The sequence below is a fragment of the Rattus norvegicus genome, chromosome 7 (genome assembly GCF_021556685.1).
Source record: "Rattus norvegicus strain SHRSP/BbbUtx chromosome 7, alternate assembly SHRSP_T2T, whole genome shotgun sequence".
In the NCBI taxonomy this organism is placed as follows: Eukaryota; Metazoa; Chordata; class Mammalia; order Rodentia; family Muridae; genus Rattus; species Rattus norvegicus.
Genome location: NC_141540.1, coordinates 67294654 through 67316246, shown reverse-complemented (window position 1 = coordinate 67316246; position 21593 = coordinate 67294654). Strand labels below are relative to the sequence as shown.

General features: G+C 46.5%; 1 protein-coding gene across 2 annotated transcripts in view; it reads left to right on the top strand.

Annotated features, from left to right (window-relative positions):
* The first annotated feature begins 12515 nt into the window (after positions 1-12515).
* Positions 12516-21593, top strand: part of Srgap1 (SLIT-ROBO Rho GTPase activating protein 1) — a 271658-nt gene continuing 262580 nt past the window's right edge. The window contains exon 1 of one of the 2 annotated variants that reach the window (XM_087557299.1): positions 12516-13229. In XM_087557299.1, coding sequence (XP_087413425.1) covers positions 13163-13229 — 67 coding nt within the window. In that variant the 5' untranslated portion in view covers positions 12516-13162. 2 annotated transcript variants of the gene reach the window in all.

Sequence of the window (21593 nt, the reverse complement as noted above, 5' to 3'; positions counted from 1 at the left end):
TACTTCCTCTTTTGGCCTCTTCCTGAATGTTCACGGTACACTCTCCCATGCTGCTTGTCCAGTTGCCATCTACAGGGGCCACGTGGATGGCCTTTGCTCACCTGCCGGCTCTCTGCTATGGCACAGCTTTCTGATTGGCAAGTCACAGTGTTTGTCAGCCAGACAATCATTGCGGGCTCAGTTGTTGTCTTCGTGGATAAAGGATCAGTTAGTATAGTTGCAGGTGTCTTATCCATACTGGACATGTTGGTCCAAGATCAGAAACTGCAGGGTGAAGAGTTCAGGCTTCCTTTGGCCTTGGAGACAGTTGCAAGGTGAATTCAGACGGAGGGAGGCAACAGTATCCAAGAGTAGTTCTCCCTCAGCTGATGATCTGCCCTTGTCTTTAAGGTGGCTCTGAATTACCAGTTCAGGCACTGCCTTTGACCTGGTAGGAGAAGTGAAGCTTCAGGGCACAGTGAACCTCTGTGGACCCCCAAATCAGGGAAATCTCTATGGATGTCAGAGTCACCCAAATACACTAAACGTTGGCAGCACAGGCAACCACACTGGAGGCCTCTTTTTATTCTGGAGTTCCTCTTGGTCAGTGCCTGCATAAAGCAAACAAACACAATTAGAACTTCATGAGGCAGAAGTGTAGCTGTGTCCTCAAAGAGAGAGAGAGAGAGAGAGAGAGAGAGAGAGAGAGAGAGAGAGAGAGACAGAGACAGAGAGACAGAGAGACAGAGAGACAGAGAGTATTGGGAGGGACAGTGGAGTCACTAGGTTACATTTTTCTGAAATGTCAACTCTAGGAGAGAGGGTTGGATCCTTAGAAAGACTGAGACACAGCACCTTCCTCCGTGTTGAACAGAGTAAGATTAGGCTCAGTTCTCAGATCTAGCTTTGTACTCTGGTTTGGCAAAGGATAGCCCAGCGTATGTGAGTCTGTGCATGATCTAAGAGCCAATGCAGAATTCCCCCGGCTTCTACTCGCTAGCCCTAAAGGGATAGACACTGAATCAAGGTGAACCTCTGTCACATCCACTGAGTGATCTTCATTCCCTGGCAAATAACGGTGAAGGCGAATGGATAAGCTCCTGCACTGTTGGCACCTAACAAAGTTGTTTTTTCCCCAGGTCAAAGATATAAATGAAAAGTGGTCCTTCCCAATTCAAATTAAGCCAACATCCTCCACAGGGATGCCCTTAATTTTGGGGTTTTAGTTAATTCAAGATGTAGGCAAGTTGGCAACACAAAATGGACAACACACTTGCCTCCAAACCACACAGTTTGAAAGACAGTTTGTGCCATTTTGACCTGTGATTTTTCTCTTTCTAGTGCCCACCTGCATGTGGGTATGTGTGTGCCTGTGTACATGTGTGTGTCTGTGTGTGTGAGAGAGTATGTGCCTATCTATGTTTATGCCTCTCTCTCTCTCTCTCTCTCTCTCTGTGTGTGTGTGTGTGTGTGTGTGTGTGTGTGTGTGTGTGTGTGTGTGTGTATCTGCATAGTGGGTTTACTTTGATCCTTGTTTCATTTATGAGAAGAAACATGGAGGTCCACAAAATGACAGAGCTGTGACCAAGCCTTGATCTCTCTCCTCAAATTCTCAGAGTCTGTACCACCAACCAAAGAACATACACGGGCTTCACCTACCACTCTCCAACATATAGAGCTGATTTGCTGTTTGTCTTCATGTAGGTACCCAACAGCCGGAGGTTGGGTTATTCCAAACCCTACTGCCTGTACATGGGATGGGTTCTTTTTGCAGGGTTGCCTTGTCTGACCTCAGTGGGAGAGGTTGGGCCTAGCCTCCCAGACACCAGGGCAGTGGTGTACACAGTGGGGTCCACATCTGTACAGAAGCAGATGTTAGGCATGGAGGAAAGAGTATGGAAGGGGTGACTGGAAGAGGGGGCAGAGAGATGGATGCCAAGTGAGTAAGTGTAAACGGAAAAGGAAAAACACTAAAATAAAAAGAAAAATATTCAGCAGGGTTCTGTGAAGTGGCCAAGGGAGTCAAAGGGCGAAGGGGAATTGAGGATTTGGAAAGCTCACTTGGTAGAGAGCTCACCCCAACATAAAAGGACTCCTGGGTTTGATGCCCTGCACCATATACACCTGTGTGTGCTGCCACATGCCTCTAATTCTCACCCTCAGGAGCACAAGAGAGGAACCAAATGCACCAGACATTCACAGCTAGCCTTGGGTACCAGGGCCCTGGCTGTTAACACATAGGACATAGGCAGAGAGGGTAGATCAGTGCTTACTGAGTACATATGAGCTGTGCATACACTAACACTGAGGCTTAACTCCTCCACCATTTTACAATCAGAAATAGATATGATGAATGGCAGTGATCTCTAATGGGCAGAACTGATGACTGAGACTATCATAAAGGGGCTTGACACACTGGTCTGACTGTTCCAACAATGGCTGTTTCTGAACAGAAAGTTCAAGGTTCCCAAAGTCCATAAATTTGCATGTCTAAGCTGGTCTTCAGTATATGCTGAAGTCCCAAGGAAGTATCTACCTTTGGCTCTGGATTGGGATTAGTGATACAGAATCTTCCTACATGTACACCCTACTGGTGCAAAGCTAGAACTTAAGAAAAATTTAGTATAAAGGCACACACAGTTACAAACACATACCACACACACAAACACACACACACGCACACACACTGCAAATGTGTTTGTGATGTATGAGCCTCAGTTGTTTTTCTCAGAAAGTTTCTATATTTTTTTCTTTTTTGAGGCAGAGTCTCTCATGGCTGCTTCTCCCAGGAACAAGGTGGATGAGCAGCTGATCCCCAATGTTCAACTTCTCATTTTCCATCCCCAGAGCTGGGTGACAAGAAAATACCACCACACTTTTGTATTTTATGATAGTGTTGGTGGGAGGCCCTTCACCATCTAAGCTCTTGCTCCAGCCCTAGGCTCACAGGTCTTTGTTGCTGCTGCTGTTCTGGGAAAGGAAATAGTAATAATAGAAGGACTGGAGGCATGGCTGGGGAGTCAGGAACACTTGTTCTGTGAGCTCGGGGATCTGAGTTTGAGTTCCCAGCACCCATGCAACAAGTCAGGCAAGTCTGAACAGGAAAGTAATAAATATCCACATGGGAACAAAGACAAGTTCATCCCTAGAGCTGGCTGGGCAGTGAGTCAGCGCAAAATGGCCGGCCAGGCTTGAGTCAATCAGGTGCAGCCAAAGGAGGAAAACAGGTGATAGCCTCTGGTATCTGCATGCAAATCTATGGAAACACACACACACACACACACACTCACACACACACACTCACACACACTCACACACACAAACACACATACAAACACACACACACAAACAAACACACATACAAACACACACACAGGCACACACACACACTCACAGACACAGGCACACACACCTCTGCATATCATACTCACTTGTGCACATATACACCCATGGCTCACACACTCTCACAGTCTCACTTTTCTTCTTTCTTATTGGAATCGGCCCCATCCAAGGTTACTGAGCCATGTATGACTAGTAGGCATGATTCCATGAGAAGCCATAAAGGGATTTTGGGCAACAGGAGAGGCCAATTGTGGGGCTTTCCTTGGTGTCCCCAAGGCACACCACATGGACATGTACTTGCTAGGTTTGCCTAAGCTCCACTGAGATCCTACTCTTTGCATTCGGCCTGTGTTCTCTTGGGAAAGCATATCCTACCTTCCTGAAGACTGCCTGCTTTTGGCTCAACGCTACTCAATTCCTGCAAACCATAAACTAGAAGAAGGAAGAGGACCCCCCATCTAAGGAGACTGCTAGAATGAGGTATCTCTGCTAATCCATAGGAAATGTAGCACCCTCAGCCCAGTAGTGACTCTGGAAATTCCACCCTGGGACATATGCCTCTGACTCTGATTGAATTAATATCACCTAGGCTGCCTTATTACTCAGCTGTTCTTATAGAAAACCCATACTCGGGGCTGGGGATTTAGCTCAGTGGTAGAGCGCTTACCTAGGAAGCGCAAGTCCCTGGGTTTGGTCCCCAGCTCCGAAAAAATGAACCAAAAAAAAAAAAAAAAAGACCTAGAAAACCCATACTCATGTACATATACATACATACATACAGGAAAGTTAGATATGTACATTTATATATGCAGATATGATTAAAATGACTTACAGACTGTGGTCCAGCTAATCCAAAAATGTCTACTTAGAAATGGAAGGTCCAAGATCCAGTAGTCTTTCTGTCTGGATGGCTCAGCAGGTCTTTAGTAAGTGCCAGATTCACAAAGAAGTAAACCCTTGAGGACCCTGGAGGAATGGACCTCTTACGGAAGCAAGAACAAGCAGGCAAAGAACACAACTTCCTTCTTTCACAGCCTTATATAGGCTCCTGGAAGTAGGCGTGGCCAAGAGGAATGCTGGGGAAAAAACACCTAATCTAATCCATCCAAAAAATGGATAACAAAGATTTTTCCCCACACGAAGATAAGGATTAAAAGTAGTTCTTACCACTTCAAATTAAGCAAACATCCTCCAGAGGGATGCCCCTTAATTTTGGGGTTCTAGTTAATTCCAAGTGTAGGTAAGTTGACAACCCAGAGTAGCCATCACAGTTCCCCCAAACCACATCTGGACACACTTGGGAAGACAGTTTCTGGAATTTTTTTTTTTTTTTTTTTTTCGGAGCTGGGGACTGAACCCAGGGCCTTGTGCTTGCTAGGCAAGCGCTCTACCGCTGAGCTAAATCCCCAACCCCTAGTTTCTGGAATTTTTACCTGTGACTTTTCCCTCTCTAGTGATCACCTTCGTGTGTGCATATGTGTGTTTTGTGTGGGTGTGTGACTGTCTGTGTGTGTGAGAGTATGTGCTTGTGTTTCTGCCTGTGTGTGTGTCTGTGCTGCATAGTGGGCTTACTTTGATCCTTGTTTCATATCTGAGAAGAAATATGGAGGTCCACGAAATGAAAGAGCTGTGACCAAGCCGAGATCTCTGTCTTCAAATTCTCAGAGTCTGTACCACCAACCAAAGAACATATATGGGCTGCCCAACATATAGAGCTGTTTTGCTGTTTGTCTTTATGTAGGTCCCCAACCACTGGAGGTTGGGTTATTCCAAACCCTACTGCCTGTACATGGGATGGGTTCTTTTTGCAGGGCTGCCTTGTCTGTCCTCAGTGGGAGAGGTTGGGCCTAGCCTCCCAGACACCAGGGTAGTGGTGTGCACAGTGGGGTCCACATCTGTTCAGAAGCAGATGTTAGGCATGGAGGAAGGAGTATGGAAGGGGTGACTGGAAGAGGGGGCAGAGAGATGGATGCAATGTGAGTAAGTGTAAACGGAAAAGGAAAAACACTGAAATAAAAAGAAAAAGAGTCAGCAGGGGTCTGTGAAGGGGCCAAGGTAGTCAAAGTGGGCAGGGGAATTGAGGAGTTGGAAAGCTCACTTGGTAGAGAGCTCACCCCAACGTAAAAGGACTCCTGGGTTTGATGCCCTGCACCATATACACCTGTGTGTGCTGCCGCATGCCTCTAATTCTCACCCTCAGGAGGACAAGAGAGGAACCAAATGCACCAGACATTCACAGCCAGCCTTGGGTACCAGGGCCCTGGCTGTTAACACATAGGACATAGGCAGAGAGGGTAGATCAGTGCTTACTGAGTACATATGTGCTCTGCATATGCTAACACTGAGGCTTAACTCCACCATTTTGCAATCAGAAATAAATATGCTGAATGTCAGGGATCTCTAAGGGACACAACTGATGACTTAGTCTATGTTAAAAGGGGCTTGACAGAGTGGCCCTCTGGTCTGACTGTTCCAAGATTGGCTGTCATTCAACAGAAAGTTCCAGATTCCCAAATTCCATGAATTTGGATGTCTAAGCTGGTCTTCAGTGTTTGCTGAAGTCCGGAGGATGTTGACCGTAATGTGAATGAATGTCTCAGCAGCAAGATAGAATTGGCCAGAGAGACAGAAGTTGAGGAAGCGAAACGCAAAGACTTCCTTCTCCTTTTCATTCTAGATTTTATTTATTTATTTTATATTTTTGAGAGTTCTGTCTGCATATCAAAAGAGGAGATCAGATCCCATGATAGATGATTATGAGCCATCATGTGGTTGCTGGGGATTGAATTCAGAATCTACTGGAAGAGCAGCCAGTGCTTTTAACCTCTGTGCCATCTCGCCAGCCCCTCCTAGGATCTAGGCTGGGTCTTGTAACCTCCAAGATCCACTATTATGGTCAGCCTTCCCATCTCTCATGACCTAGTCAAAAGCAATCAGTCTTGAAGGTGGGCAGCTCCATGAAGCACATACCAATTAGCTGTCCCGTGGTGAATGGTCATCTCTGAAAACGTACCTACCAGGTGTATTATACGGACCGAGCAGGTTACCGTGATGATCTTAGGTATTCATGTACACATCTGCATGCCACAATGATTAAAGGAAGAAGAGGCCATGAATTTGAAAGACAGTAGACAAGTGGATTGCCAGTGCTTGGAGGAGGGAAAGGGAAGGGAGGGATGCTGCGATTATATTATAATTTCAAAATAGATTCGTACAAGTTAAAAAAATAAATTAAAATAAATAAATAAATAAATAAATAAATAAATAAATTAAAAGTGAAAAGCCACAAAAAAAGACAATTCCCTGAAACTATTTTACACTATGGTACTACTGTAAAGTCATGCAATGCTACGGAATATATGACACGGCGTACAACCCAGTGCACACCGCGATCCACTGTTGGTATCAGCACTAGCAGGACTCAGGGCCCTGGGCCCAGGGCTTCCAGGCTCTTGGTCTCTTCGAGAGTAAACTAAAGGCACACAGAGATGATAAAGTAGCCAAGACCACGTCACTCAAAAGCTGAGTGTTGGTATTGCTCAGAAGGAAACGTGAAATCTCATCTGAATTTTAAAAAGTCTCTAAAGGGATTTTGATGTTGGTGGCAATAAGAAGGCCACACATTATAAAATGTCTGAGGACATGATTCCAAAATATGATCTACTCAAAGTATAAGTGGGGGTGGTTTGTGAAATCAGGGGCCTTGGGGAGTCCAGACAGTACAGGGTGTGTGATCAGAGCAGCGTATGTCCTGATGCTCTGGCCTGATCCATGAATATAACCCACCATATTGGGAAGGTTTCACCTACTTCATTTGTAGACCCCCTGGGGGGTGCAAAACTTTTCCCTTTCATTTAAGGGAGTTCCAGAAGGGCCCATTAGATATGAAATTCATTGAAGCCAAAATTATAGCTAAAAATTACATGTGAACTTGGCACCAAGTGCACATTTCCATGTACTATTTTAAAAAGTTGTATCAGATTCTGGGAAGATGGACCAGTTGATCAAGTGCCTAGTACCAAAGCAAATGTAAAAACTTCTCAGTTGATGTTGTGGGTCCATAATCTGGGAAGGCAGAGTAAGAAGACTACCTGGGGTTTACCGTCTAATCAGTCTGGTGAAATGGGTGAACTCCAGGGTCCGAGAGAGACCCTGTTTCACAAAAATGAAATAGTTGGGGCTGGAGAGATGGCTCAGCCGTTAAGAGCACTGACCGCTCTTCCAGAGGTCCTGAGTTCAAATCTCAGCAACCACATGGTGGCTCACAACCATCTGTAATGAGATTTGATGATATGCACCTTCTTCTGGTGTGTATGTAACTCACATACATAAAATAAATAAATCTTTTAAAAAATGAGGTGGAAGGGGGTGAAGAAAGATAACTGATGTCAACCTATTTCTAACACATGTGTAGGTGCACACATGCACTCATGAGCATGCAAGTTTGCCCCAGCGCGTGCACACACACACACACACACACACACACACACACACACACACACACACACAGAGCACGTGTAATTGCTTTGTGCCTACAGGGTGCTTGCCGAATACTCATTTCTATTTGCTCCAGGTGAAAATTGTCAGATGGGGGTTGGGGATTTAGCTCAGTGGTAGAGCGCTTGCCTAGATGGTACGTCAAGTTCTGCTTATGGAAACTTGGGTCATCCGGAAAGGGTAGGAATCTCACTGTCAGACAAACTTCTTACACCATTCCTCTGAAGAGTTAAACTATGCAGCTTAAGAGGGAAGTTAAGAGAAGCATAGTGCTAGGACACTTCCCACCACCAGGGGGAGCCCGATCACAGAGGATAATACTCACCAGAAGGGGGCGCACGGTCACAGAAGACAATACCCACCACCAGGGGGAGCACCGTAACAGAGGACTGCTGTGAGAATCAATCTTCAGGTGACCTATCACACCTGGGTCACCCTAACTTTGCCCATTCACCTCATTCAAATTTGGGAGTAAATTTGTTTGTTAAATATAAGAAAGATAACTGCACTGAATGACAAGATGAGAGGCATGAACCCTTGATATAAAAACCATGATCAGAAGTGCTCCTCTTGGGGCTGGGGATTTAGCTCAGTGGTAGAGCGCTTACCTAGGAAGCACAAGGCCCTGGGTTCGGTCCCCAGCTCCGAAAAAAAGAACCAAAAAAAAAAAAAAAGTGCTCCTCTTGCTTTCCTGGAAGCTGCTTCCCAGTGGCACGATTTACAGGGCCACAGACTAGAGCAGGCAGTGGGAAAGAATATCCAATCCGGATTCATGAAGATGTGCACTGGAACTTTGTCCTCATTACACTTCAGTGAAACTTTAGTCTCCAGATTCTCATTCGGAATATTGGGGAGGCGGTGTCTACCTTATGGGGTTCTTCTGAGAATGTGTGCAAAATTCTCACTGTACATTACCAGTGCCCAAACACTGTAATGTTAAGCCACGGACACTCAATGTGTTATGTTGACTGTTCACTGGACACTGTGATAGTCAATGCTGTCAGCTTGCTGGGACCTAGAAGTATCAGGAGGCAAGTCTTAAGGCCTGCCTGTGAGGGGTGACTATATTATAGTAATTAAAATAGGGAAACCCAACTTAACCTTGTGTGGCTCTATGTCATAGGCTGGGGTCCAGGGCTAAACAAAAAGGTAAGCAAACCAACCAATCATGGGCATTCTTATCTCTATCTCTCCCTCCCCCTTCCCCCCATCCCCCTTTCCCCCATTTCCATCGGACAAAACCCCTCAGGCTTCCACAGAAATGCCTTGCCCCAGGATGGCCCCTCCAACTGGAAGTCAGAATAAACCCTTTATCTCTTGGGTTGCTTCTGCCAGGATCTAATCCCAGCACAGTTTGCAATGCCGATATCATGATGGAATCGAGGACGGAAGAGCGTTGTCTCCAATTATTAAGATGCTTTCTGGGGCTGGAAAGATGGCTCAGTCGCTAAGAGCACAGACTGCTCTTCCAGAGGTCCTGAGTTCAATTCCCAGCAACCACATGGTGGCTCACAACCATCTGTACTGGGATTCAACGCCCTCTTCTGGTGCATCTGAAGACAGCTACGGTGTACGCATAGATATAAAATAAATAAATCTTTTTTTTTTAAAGATGCTTTCCATTATGGTTGATTAAATCTGGGTGGGGTGGTGGAGGTGGAAGGTGCATCAGGAGTTTGTGGGCAGCTGAGTCACATAGAAAGACTCTCTCCAGGCAGACTGATTAGAAAGGAGGCTAATTGTGATCATAGGCACTTGGCATGCAGAGGGCCAGCCGCTGGTGCTGTTGTTGCCTGACAACACTTGCTGAGCTACCCACGGTGGTCTCAAAGTTCTGGGAGGAAGTTACCCTTTTGTAGCCTCTAGATAGCTTAAGCCATGGACCTTGGGGGGTTTGAATGAGAATAGTCCCCATTAGTTCTCATGTTTGCATGACTATAATACCTCTCTGTCTGTCAGTCTGTTTGTCTCTTGATTGTTGTCCCCACATGTAAGCTCTCAGCAGCTGCTCCACCCCATGACTGCCGGCTACCACGCCAGACTTCGGGATGGCCGTGTGCACGCCCTGTGAGACTGGAAGCAAGCCCCCAAGCTATATGCTTTCTTTCCTAAGTTGCCTTGGTCATGGCGTCTCTTCTCAGCATAGGAGAATGACCAAGACAAGGCGAAGCCAGAGGGCCGTCTCTTCAGCAATTAAAAAAACATAAAACTCAATAAGAAGTTACTCAGTTTCAGGGATCTAGGAGCTAACGCATTTCAAAGATGGGGAAACCAAAGCCTAGGGAAGCACAGTGTTTTGTTTGTTTGTTTTTATGGTTTTTGTTTTGCCTTGTTTTTGTTGGAGTTTTATACAAAGGAAGAAGTGGGACTAGGACTCACCACTGAGCCCTCAGAGTCTGGGGCTCAGTTCTAGGCTCAGGAAACAGTTCATTTCTTGTTTCTTTTTTTTTTTTTTAAAGATTTATTTATTTATTATATACAAGTACACTGTAGCCATCTTCAGACACACCAGAAAAGGACATCAGATCCCATTACAAATGGGTGTGAGCCACAGTGTACTTGCTGGGAATTGAACTCAGGACCTCTGGAAGAGCAGTCAGTGCTCTTAGCCATGGAGCCATCTCTCTGGTCCCCCAACAATTCATTTCTAGTGGTTCAGTTTTTTTTTTTTTTTTTTTCTGCCTCATTGCCTCTCTTAGGTACATATATGGAATAAACCCCACCAGCACCATGGGTGATACAAATCTCAGCTAGATTTGAAAGAATCCCAGTTACAAGTGACTTGGGCTGTCAATCACACAGGCTGCCTGCCTCGGTTCTCACTGTCCCCGGGCTGACCCATCCTTTCTGTGCCAGTTCTCTTAACATGAAACAAATCGTGCCAAACTTGGTACTTCTGTACCTAAAAGGCTCCCTGGTGTTCAAGGACTATTATCTCAGCACGACCCAGGACTCTCCTGGGTGCCTGTGACCTCCTGCCCAGCTTCTGCACTGGATGATCTGGGGCCTCTCTGGGTCCTGTTTCCTAAGTCAGATGCTCATGCAACCGGGGCAGCCCAGAACTGAGTCCCTGACACAAAGAGCTCAGAGGTGAGTCCTTGCCCCTCTGCTTCCTTAATATCAAAAAGTCATAGTGAAACCTCCTGGTAGTAAAAGAGAAAACAGATCCTTTTCAGCTGAAGCTCAGCTAATGGAGGGCTCAGCTAGAAATGCACTAAAGCCAGGGTTTGGTCTGCGGCACCACACAAAACCGGCTGTGGTGGTATCTGCCTATAATCTTAGCATTTAGGGGGTAAACCAGGGACACCGTGAGGTCCAAGTCATCTTCATTGGTATAGCTAATTTGAGGGCAGCTTGGGCTACATGAGATCTTGTCTCAATAAACAAATAAACAAGTTCAAGGCCACCCTGGTCTACTGAGAACTGGTGTTCAAAATAACAGGTCCCCAATCTTATGTTCTATTCTGTTATAGGACACAAATTAAAAAATTAAATTGATGCAATGAGTAATTAAAAAAATGCCAACCCAGTGCATGTATACCACACCTGCATATGTTTAGATTTTTGAAGTATTTTTGGCTTCTATCATGCCTAACATGTGAGTGGATCTCCGAAAAAGTTGTTTGCAATTACCCAGAGAAAATATGCCTTTTCTCCCGTAGAAATATGCATCTTCTCACGTAGATTGGCAACTACTTACTGTTCAACCCTTTAACTCAGGAGCAGGGTGGGGGTGGGGGTGGGGCGTCGCTCAGGGATAGTCCTGCCTGTATGAGGACGTTGGCTAATTCGCCAATTACTGCAAACGCACAGCCAATGGTACTCTACTCCTATGACTTCTTAATCCTCAGACAGCCTTGATAACACAGTCCATTTTTCCTTCCCTCCGTCTCCCCACCCCTGTTCTTGGATGAGACCGTTATTTCTACAGCGTTATCATAATGCCTGTAATTATTTACTTAAGCTGAGATTTATTGTGAGATCCTTCAGGTCAGGTGCCTAACGCTGGTCCCCTCGCGCCTAGCTTGTGTTCAGTCGGCACTAAGAACTAATGTCGCCAACTAAGAGAAGAGTCTAAGCCTCTCTCCGGTCTTTACATCTCTCAGTGTAAACACTCTGGCCATCGGATACCCCTTTGCCAGAATCACTTTGATAAATCAGGACCCCAGCGTTTGGAAATTATTTGAAGGAGCCAGGAAAAGTAAACCCAGCCGAACGAAGTCTAGCAACATCTTAAATGTGACAGACTCCTAGCACACCACTTTGCCCCCTGACATCCTAGAACCTGAGCAGGGACAAGAGAGGCCTGAGAGTGTTTAAGATGTCCTCCCTGCCTCGAAGGTAGAGTTTCATCCTCTTAGATTTTCAACAGGCAGGCCCTTCATAACCCAACGTTCAGTTTTCCTCTTGGAGTACAGTGTCTTGGATTCTATTAGGGTGATATCCAACTCTAGACTTCGACCACGGGGGACACCCATCCTCCCGGGCGAGCTCAGAGCGGGGGAGGGGCCAGGGCCAGGACAAGGAAGAGATCGTCCCAGGAACTCCTTCCCCTTGGGCGACAGAGCCCCGCCTTGCCTAAATCCTCAGGACCCGCAGCACAGGTTCTCCTTGCAGGCAAGGTCTGGGCTCGCAGTGGGCGGGGGCGCGGCTCCGGGTGCGCGTGTAGCCGCGGCCGCCAGGGGGCAGCAGCGGCCAGTGGGCGGCGGAGAAAGAGCCGAGGCGCCGGCGACCGAGGCAGCGGAGGACCCTCGCGGCGCCGGCTCCAGATCCAGATCCGCCAACTCCGCCGGGCTGACCGGGGCGCGTCCGAGCCTCGCCGCCGCCGCCGCCCTTCGGGTCCCGCCGATCGCACCCGCGTGAGAACCGCCATCCCTTCGGCCTGCCGGGCGGCGGCAGCGGCGGCAGCATCCCAGCCCCGGGCGCCGGCAGGAAGGGAGGCGGCGGCGGCCGGCGGGGCGCGACCCCCGCGCGGGTCTCAACAATGGTGCGCGGCGATCGCGCGATCCCCGCGTCCGCCCGGCGGCCGTAGAGGAAGCGGCCGGGAGACGCCCCCCGCCCCCCACTCGCCCGACTTTGCACGGCCGGCCTCGCGGGCTGGGGCTCCCGCTCGCCAGCGCCCAGGGCGGCTCAGCCCAGAGCATGGTGCCGGCGCCCGGCTCGCTCTAATCGCTCCTCTCCCTCCTCCTCCTCTCGCTCCTCCCGTCCCTCCTGTCCCTCCCGCGGGTGCTGCCTCTGGCTTCTCTGCGAGAGGGAGTACAACTCTCTGCTCCTCCACGGAGACTGGACGGTGACCACCCGACAAGAACTTGCCCATTGAAAGCAAGCCCGGAACAGCCGGAGAATGTCCACCCCGAGCAGATTCAAGAAGGACAAAGAGATCATAGCCGAGTATGAAAGTCAAGTCAAAGGTAAGGGTGGGAGCGGCCGCCTCGCTCCTTTTGTGTGCTTGCTTGTCATTGTGCTCCTGGAGTTCCGTGTGTAACTTGGTGTCTGCGTGGGCGGATGGTGGGTAGGGGACAGTTCTGCTCCTGGCTAATCCCCCAGGGCCTCCTCTAAGCCAGTCCTAACCTGATCGGACCCACCGGTACAGGCTACCAGGTGGCTTCCCCAGGCTGGAGCTCCTGTCTCCCAACAGGCTGGAACTTAATCACCTTCAGCTGGCGATTTACTGGGGACGGAAGGCAGCGCCCAGAGTTCCTGCCCAGTTGTCATATCATCACCATCCTTTTTATGGGAAATCATTGTCACAGCATCCCCCTCACCCCCCACCCCCACCCCACGGAGTCATTTTGTAAAGTGTGAATACTCAGTGGTCGAGCGTTTCATTGAGTGAAGGCTGTTTCAGACATGCACGCTTTCCCCCGGGTTAATTTAGTAGGGCGAGTCTTGCTTTTGTAAAAGAGCTCTCTCCAAGCCCTGGCAGTTAAACCTCCAGCGACTACTGGAATCTGACTCCTCCTTGATAGATGGAATCCGGTGCCATCCTTCACACTCACGGGAGGATATTGCTTTATCATTTGCTGGGGAGCACTTGCATATGAAATGAAGGCTTGAATATATGAGTAAGTAGTTTCAGTCCCTTCACATAGTCAACTAATGGAGGCGACCTCATTAAGGTTGATTAAGCCTTTTTTTTTAACTTTTTGTGTTTCGTACTTTAAAAATATTGTTTTTTCCCTCCAATTCAAGTGTTTTGTTTTGCACGGGAGTGTTTGATAAACATCTATGAGTGCTGCCCCGCCCCCACCCCCCTGTGTGGTCTCCGCATTTCCTGATGAAGACAATAGATGGGTGTGAGGATCTCTGGCGTTCAGTGGTGCATTTAATGCAAAGTTCACGTAGATTGCTGTATGGACACCTGCACTTACAGAGAGTTTTGTGACAGGGCTGCTGAGCTGACATGAACAGTGAGTGCTTGCCTTAGGGAAGCCTGGAGCCTCGGTGGGTGTCCTTTTGTGTGGTGAAGTTGTGAAAATCCCTGGAGTCCTGTAGAGGACCTGGGGCTGAGGAATTCTGGGTCACCTGAGCAGGAGGGTGACTCAAGACCAAGTCCCAGCAAACTCCACTGGAGTTCAGGCTGACCTTTATAGGGGAGTTAGGCTGAGCATTTGTTGAATCTCAGTTTCTTTCTGCCTGTCATGTTCATACTTCTAGGAACTCCCAACGTGGATGTCAGAGTTATATTAGCAGAGAAGTTATTATATCCTTAGGTCAGGTAAACTTTCTAATGAGGATAACATGTTTTTCTCCAATGTATGGCCCCAAACCGTTCACAGGCAAGGACTCCTGATAACAACCACCATATCCCTGTGCACGTTGTCCACATAGAAGTGACAATCTGGCTGTCTTACTGCTTGGAGCACCTCCTGGCATTCATTTTCAAAAAGGTCTCCTGATATAGGTGTCTCACTGTAAGCCATTTGCCTGTAATTGGGTCCTTATTTGAAAAAGGACAGGACTCGCAGGGACGAAAGGTTTGAATATTACCTTAATTTCCTTAGGGTGTAAGTTCTGTAATATGAGTATACGCCATCTTTATTCATTAAAGATGAAACGAATGGGGTTTGTTAGAACATATCTATCAAATCCAAAATTAAGGAAGAATTGTGCACCTGGTGTAAGCTATTTCTGAAACAATTCAGTCCACAAAAAGTGGACTTAGTCCTTTCCACTGCCCACACCCAGTTCTTAAGTTTAGGACTTCAGTAAACCTGCCTTTCCCTGCTTGACCTTACCCTGTGGCCAGACTTTAAAACACATGGGCATGCGCGCGTGTACACACACACACACACACACACACACACACACACACACACACACACACGGTAGGGGGGTGTCGGGGACTAGGATTTCTCTATTCATATGTAAACATGGTAATTGGCCATTTTAATTCAGTGAGGTCAAACCCAATCAAGATACACCCAGGAGTTCACTTGGGCCCGGGCACAACCTAGAGAGAGAGAAAGTACAGCTCAGGGTGTGCAAAGCCAGCTGTTCTGTGCAGTGAAGCTGACCTAAGACCAGCTCTGGGTTCCCAACGGGATCACTACCTTGCTCCCTCCTGGATGGCTGTGTAGTAGTAGCCTTGCTCGGGCCAGGCCAGCATTTAGATGTATAGTTTTGGAATAACCTACTCTTTTGATTCCAGCTAAGCTACTTCATCTGATACTGAACAAAAGAAGCCCACCTTTCCTGTGGCTGGAGGGAAAGCCTGGCTTTGTTGGATGCATTATGTGTGCTCCCAATGAAGGAATAAAGCCACATGTGAATTCTAGGTGGCTGGGGCCACGGAATGGGTGATTCTGAATCATTCCTATAAGAGGTGATTTTTTTTTTCCGCCTTCCAACTTAAAGCCCAACACTCTGTGGGTATTGTTCTTTCTTGCTATCTCCTATTTCCCTGATAACAATTGCAGTTACCTCAGAATTCCTGGGATAGCATGTTGATCTGACAATATAACTCAAGATGGAAGATTTTGATCTCTGGCTGCCTGCAAAGGTGTGAGAACAAGAGTACCTGGGGCTGTCGTCAGTCTCCGGTTATAGTGGGTCATTTCATGTGTGAGGCCATAACTCCATTTAGTTCCATGATTCACATTGGATAGCGCTCTCTCTCTCTCTCTCTCTCTCTCTCTCACATGTGGTTTTTCTTATCTAAGATGAATTTAGATTTTTCTCAGTCCCCAGGGTCTTTGATCAAATTGGAGATGTCTTGAAAATTCCTATTAATTGCTTCACAAAATGTTCAAGCTTTTCACATTTTTTTTCCCTTTGCTGACCTGGTGTGGATGGAATCTTCTTTGCCTTTAATTTTGTCTCCATAGCAAACCAATTGAATTCTTGGGAAATTAAATTAGAACTGAATGAATAGTATAGAAAAATAAAACCATGGCAGATCCATATAGAAGAGATCAGTACGATGAAGCAGGAGTGATCCGGATAGGTGTAGACCAGTTTAGTCAGGGACAAACCGAACCCCTCACGCTGCACGTGTTAACCTGGAGTAGAGTCGGGTCATGCCATGCGTGTTAGTTAGCGTCTCAAACACAGGATCAAGAGAGCACTGGAGAGGCTGAGGCAGGAGAATGGGTTTGAAGTCAGCCTGACAGCATACTGAGAAAGGAAGTAAGAAATGGCAAGGAGGAAGGAGGGGGAAAGGAAGGAGGAAGGAAGAAGAAAGGGAGGAAGGAAGAAGAAAGGGAAAAGAAGGAATCCAGAGAAACCATCATTTTATGGGCCATTAAGAAGTACCCATCTGGGTCTGAGATTCTAAACAGTGTCCACTTGTTCTGTTCTCTGGAAAATGAGCAGTAAGGGGTTGGGTTGGGAAACAGGAGCTGCGCGGGTTATCTGAGGATCCCAGCGAGCAATCCGAGTAATTCTGTAGAGAAAAGATGGGGAGCCCCTCCCTGAAAACCTGGAGCAATAAGAGATGCGTTTTACAAGGTGAAGTGAGCAGCTTACATCAGCTTTAAATAGCATGCATTCGCTGTTCCGCATGGACAGCTGTGATTTGCTGTGTGTCCTAGGTTGGTAACCTCCCCCTGACCCACACATTCCTCTACGTGAGACATGTACAGGAAGCACCAGAAAAAAGTGTCCTCCCTCCCCAGTCTGCTACCTGAGATACTCAAAGTACGTTTCAGTACCACATGGACATAGGGAAACAGCAGTTTCAGACTATGTGTCTCCATGTCATGCCAGAGCCTTTTAGAAAATTTTACTTTATATCCCGATATCGGCTCCCCAGCTCCTCCCAGCACCCGTTCACACAATTCCTCCTCCCATTATCCTTCCTCTTCTCCTCTGAGAAGGGCAACCACCCAGCACCCCACCCAACCAACCAACCCCTCCCCTAACCCTACGCACATCAAGGCACTGCAAGACTAGGTGCATCCTCCCAACTGAGGCCACACAAGGCCGGCCAGTTAGGGGAACCGGACCCACAGACAACAGATCCAGGGACAGCTCCTGCTCTACTTGTTGGGGGACCTGCATGAAGACCAGGCTGTACTTTTGTTAAATCCGTGTGAGGTGCTGAGGTCCAAACCATGTTTGCTTTTGGTTTGGTGGTTCAGTCTCAGGGAGCCCCCAGTGGCCCATGTTAGTTGACTCTGTTGGTCTTTCTGTGGCGTTCCTATCATCTTCCGGGCCCTCAATCCTTCCCCCGACTCTTCTATAAGACTCCTGGAGCTCCATCTAATGTTTGGCTGTAGGTCTCCGAATCCCATCCATTTCTGTTGGCTGCTGGGTGGAGCCTCTCAGAAGACAGTTATGTCAGTGTCATTCTCTGCTGGCTGTGCCCAGGGCAGAACAGACTGGGAAGGGATTGGTGGGGCAGGGTTCCAGGCTGTCTTTTTTGTGGGTTCATGCAGGCCTCTGTGGAGAGGTGGATGCATTTGGGGGTCCTGCAAGACTCCTCAGGACTGAAAGGCAAGCCCAAAGTCAGACAATGGCAGTCAGGGGACTGCATACAACTCACTTCTCCATGCTATGGTCTTTAAGAGGAAAGTTAAGAAATGCTCTCACGTCCCTCGTGTGCTTGCAGAATCTGCTGTCACCATATAACCTGGAATGGGAGCTAAAAGTTTATGGTTGGAGGGACTTCAAGCATTGTCTTGACCAACCCGGTCATTTATATGATGTAGGGAGGCCTCATAGCAGATATATAATTGTATGATTACCTACAATCTCATGGAGGCTCGAATCAGGGTCCATCTCGCCTGAGGAGTGGTGGCTTGCCTTCAGGTTTCTCTCAGAGGTGGAGGTGGAATACTTATCCACTGAGAATTTCTTCACTAAAGGACTCACAGTTGAATGAAAAAAACAAAAAAGGATAAACAACTTGTCATTAAATTATCGCTAACTGGGTTTTTCTTTTCCTCCTCCTCAACAAGATCATCTGAAGGTGCAGCAGGACTTGGTGGCCTTGTGATCAAGGACAACAGCCTGGTGACTGTGTATGCTCACTTTGCTTGCTGTCGTGTTGGCACTGATTTTAGCTACTGTAAGGAGCTCGTTTACCTGGATAATGTTCGTAACTACAAAATGCATTGAGGAACAGTTCTAGAGACAGTTTTGGGCAAAGCATGTCCTTCTGTATGACAAGGAAGGTTAGGATCCTCTTTAGCCAGGAGACCCAGCTCCAACCATCTCTGCTCCATTGCTCCCTCCTGGGTTGACCAGAAGGAGCCGCAGGGTTTGAGCCCACAGACAGGATTCAGGGCTGGTTGTGTCAGACCTCAGATTTTTTTTTTTTTTTTTTTTGGTTCTTTTTTTTTGGAGCTGGGGACTGAACCCAGGGCCTTCCGCTTCCTAGGCAAGCGCTCTACCACTGAGCTAAATCCCCAACCCCCAGACCTCAGATTCTTATTTTCTTCTTCTTCCTCTTCCTCTTCTTGTTTTATTAGAGACAGGCTGGCCTTCCTGTAAGTGAGGATGACTTTCCTCTCTTGACCTTCCTACCTTCACCTCCCAGCTGCTGAGGTTACTGGTCTAATTGCCTTGTTCATGCTACCTAGTTGCTACATTTAAAAAAATAAGTAAACTGTGTTTCTAATCTGTTAGGTTTTGATAGTTTGAGGGCAGACATTGGGATGATAGGTGATTATGGGAAGACATTATTACTTCTGGATGTATAGTTACTTACTAATTTATTGACAACCTACATGGGCCACCCTGTTGCCATCTCTTGGATAGAGATGGGGCACAATACTTAAGTGCAGGCTTTAGTGTTAGCTCGATGCCTTGCTACTAATTACACATGTGACATCAAAGGTGCAATTTCTTCATCCACAAGACATGGGTAATAATAGTAAGACCTTTGTCATGCTGCCATGGGGCGGTTTGTGGGAAACATTTTGTACAGGCTTGGCACATAATACACGCTCAATAAATGTTAGTCATTATATAATTATTCCATTTGTGTCTCAACCACCTCCTGTTATATTCTGATTTAGATAAGTCTTTTGAAATCCAGATGCCTAATCTCCAATCTTCCTACCTGAATAAATGTGTGTAGGGTGGATCTTGAATCAGCCACAGAAAGTCTAGGGGCCTTAGATGTAGGGGCCTTAGATGTAGGGACCTTAGACTGGAATGTGTTTCCGGGTGAAGTTGAAAATAGGTATTCTATGGGCATGATGAAAGACAGGTCCCAAACTCTTTATCAAGGTTCATTTATTTTTATATGTGTGCATGTGTGTGCTTGTATTGAGTTTATGTGTGTCATGTGTGTGTAGGTTCCTGCAGAGGTCAGAAGGGGGAGTTAGATACCCTGGAGCTGGGGTCACAGGCCATCCAGTGTGAGTGCTGGAAACTGAACCTGAGTCCTGTGTAAGAGCAGTAAACATACTTTAAAAAACAAATTTATTTACTTTTATTTCATTCATTTTATGTTATGTGTACTGTTTTGCCTGCATGTGTCTTTGTGTCATGTGTGCAGTGCCTGACATTGCCAGAAGAGGGCGCTGAATCCTCAGCAACCTGAGTTGCAGATGCTTGTTAGTGGCCCTGTGGGTGCTGGGAAACTAACCCGTGTCCTCTGTAAGAACCATGAGTGCTCTGAACCCCTGAGCCTCCCTCTCTCTACACCCACACCCACCGGTTGTAAGGTAGACTTTGTTCTTTCATTCAAGTACAAGGTACTAAGTCTAAACTGTTTTTTCTGAGACTGGGTGGCCATGTTGGCTTAGGAATTTGTTTTAGGCTTTCTCTGTTTTTGTATGCTGATGCTACATGGAAAATAAAGCCATAGACCACTCCCCGAGTTTATCTGCAAGTTAAAGCATTCTTATGATGTCAGTAAAGTCACTGCTTTAACCCCATAGTGTTAGAGACAGGGCCTCACTCTGTAGCCTAGGCTGGCCTTGAACTTGCTCTGTGCCATACATGGCTTGGAACCAGGTTATACATTCAAGTGCACAACCACATCCAACTACTTTCATAGCACTCTTTCTCTCTGTCTCTGTCTGTCTGTCTGTCTCTCTACACACATAATACATATACATATGATATATAATATATACATATATATAATTTATACATTTTTATATATAGAACATATAATCTATATATAAATTTAAGTTTAAATACATATATATTTATAAATTTAAAATATAATTCATAAAAATATATAAATCAATTTAGAAACGAGAATTTAATTTAGTGCCAATTTGCTTCTAATTCCCAGGAAACAACTTCATTGTTTATCTGTCTCCCCCACTCCCTTAGAGCAGATTAGAAGATAAAAATTCATCTATAGTGATCATTCACAATTATTTATAGTGATAAATGGTGGTGATTCACAATTAGTTAGTATCCCCCACCAAGTATGGCCACAACATTAAGTAGAGGTAAGAGTGTAACTTCTTTAGATCGTCTGGGAATAGTGTCAGTGTCTTAACAGTGAGTAAAGACTGAGTGAGTTTCTTTGGGGAAAGGTTGGCTAGCTTGTACATGTGGAGCCCCTTATGTAGTCATTGACAATGGTTTTTGAATGATATTTATTACATCGTGAATTAGAATTGAAAAGTAAAGACCTGAAAAACGACGGTGATGTTAATTATACGCAATCATAACCAGAGCTGACATTATTGGATGTTTAGAGTGTATGGCTGCCTTTGTGGCCTCCTCCCATGGGGAGACACTCTTCACAGGCACGCCAGAGTTACAATGGGCAGGAAGGTATGTCCTTGTTAGGTCTGGCTCTTCTTCCTGTTTCTGATCCTGCTATACCTGGCCCTTAGCGAGCTTTGAGACTTACTGCTAGAATCTCACGTTCAGCCTCACTCTCCTGCAGGATGAGGGTAGGCAAAGGAAATCCAAGCGAAGTATAGTTTGTGTTGCTCTGGTGATAGTCAAACTTGTCCACAGGCCATTTCACGCATGTGTAGTTGGAACTCAGGGATACATTGTAGCATTTCCTCATGTTGGGTTTGGCACTCAGGAGCTGGCGGGAGAGAGGGCAGGCTGGGTGCATACTCTCCCTTTTCTTCCTCTCTTCCCTTCATCTGAAGAAGAAAAAAAAAAAAAGACATGGAGGTTACAGAACATAATTTGTAGTTAAGGAAATGCAGAGTAAGACGAGCCGTGAATTCCAGATGTTGCCAGTGTCTTAGAAACTTCCATGCTTGCCTCTTTGGGGACACAGCTCTCTTCTTCCCACTCTTAGCCAACAGTTTAGAATTTACTATTAATCATTTGCTTTCTTTAAAGGTTCACTATAGTTTAGGGTTTTCTTTTTTATCTTTGATGTATGATATGTTGATATA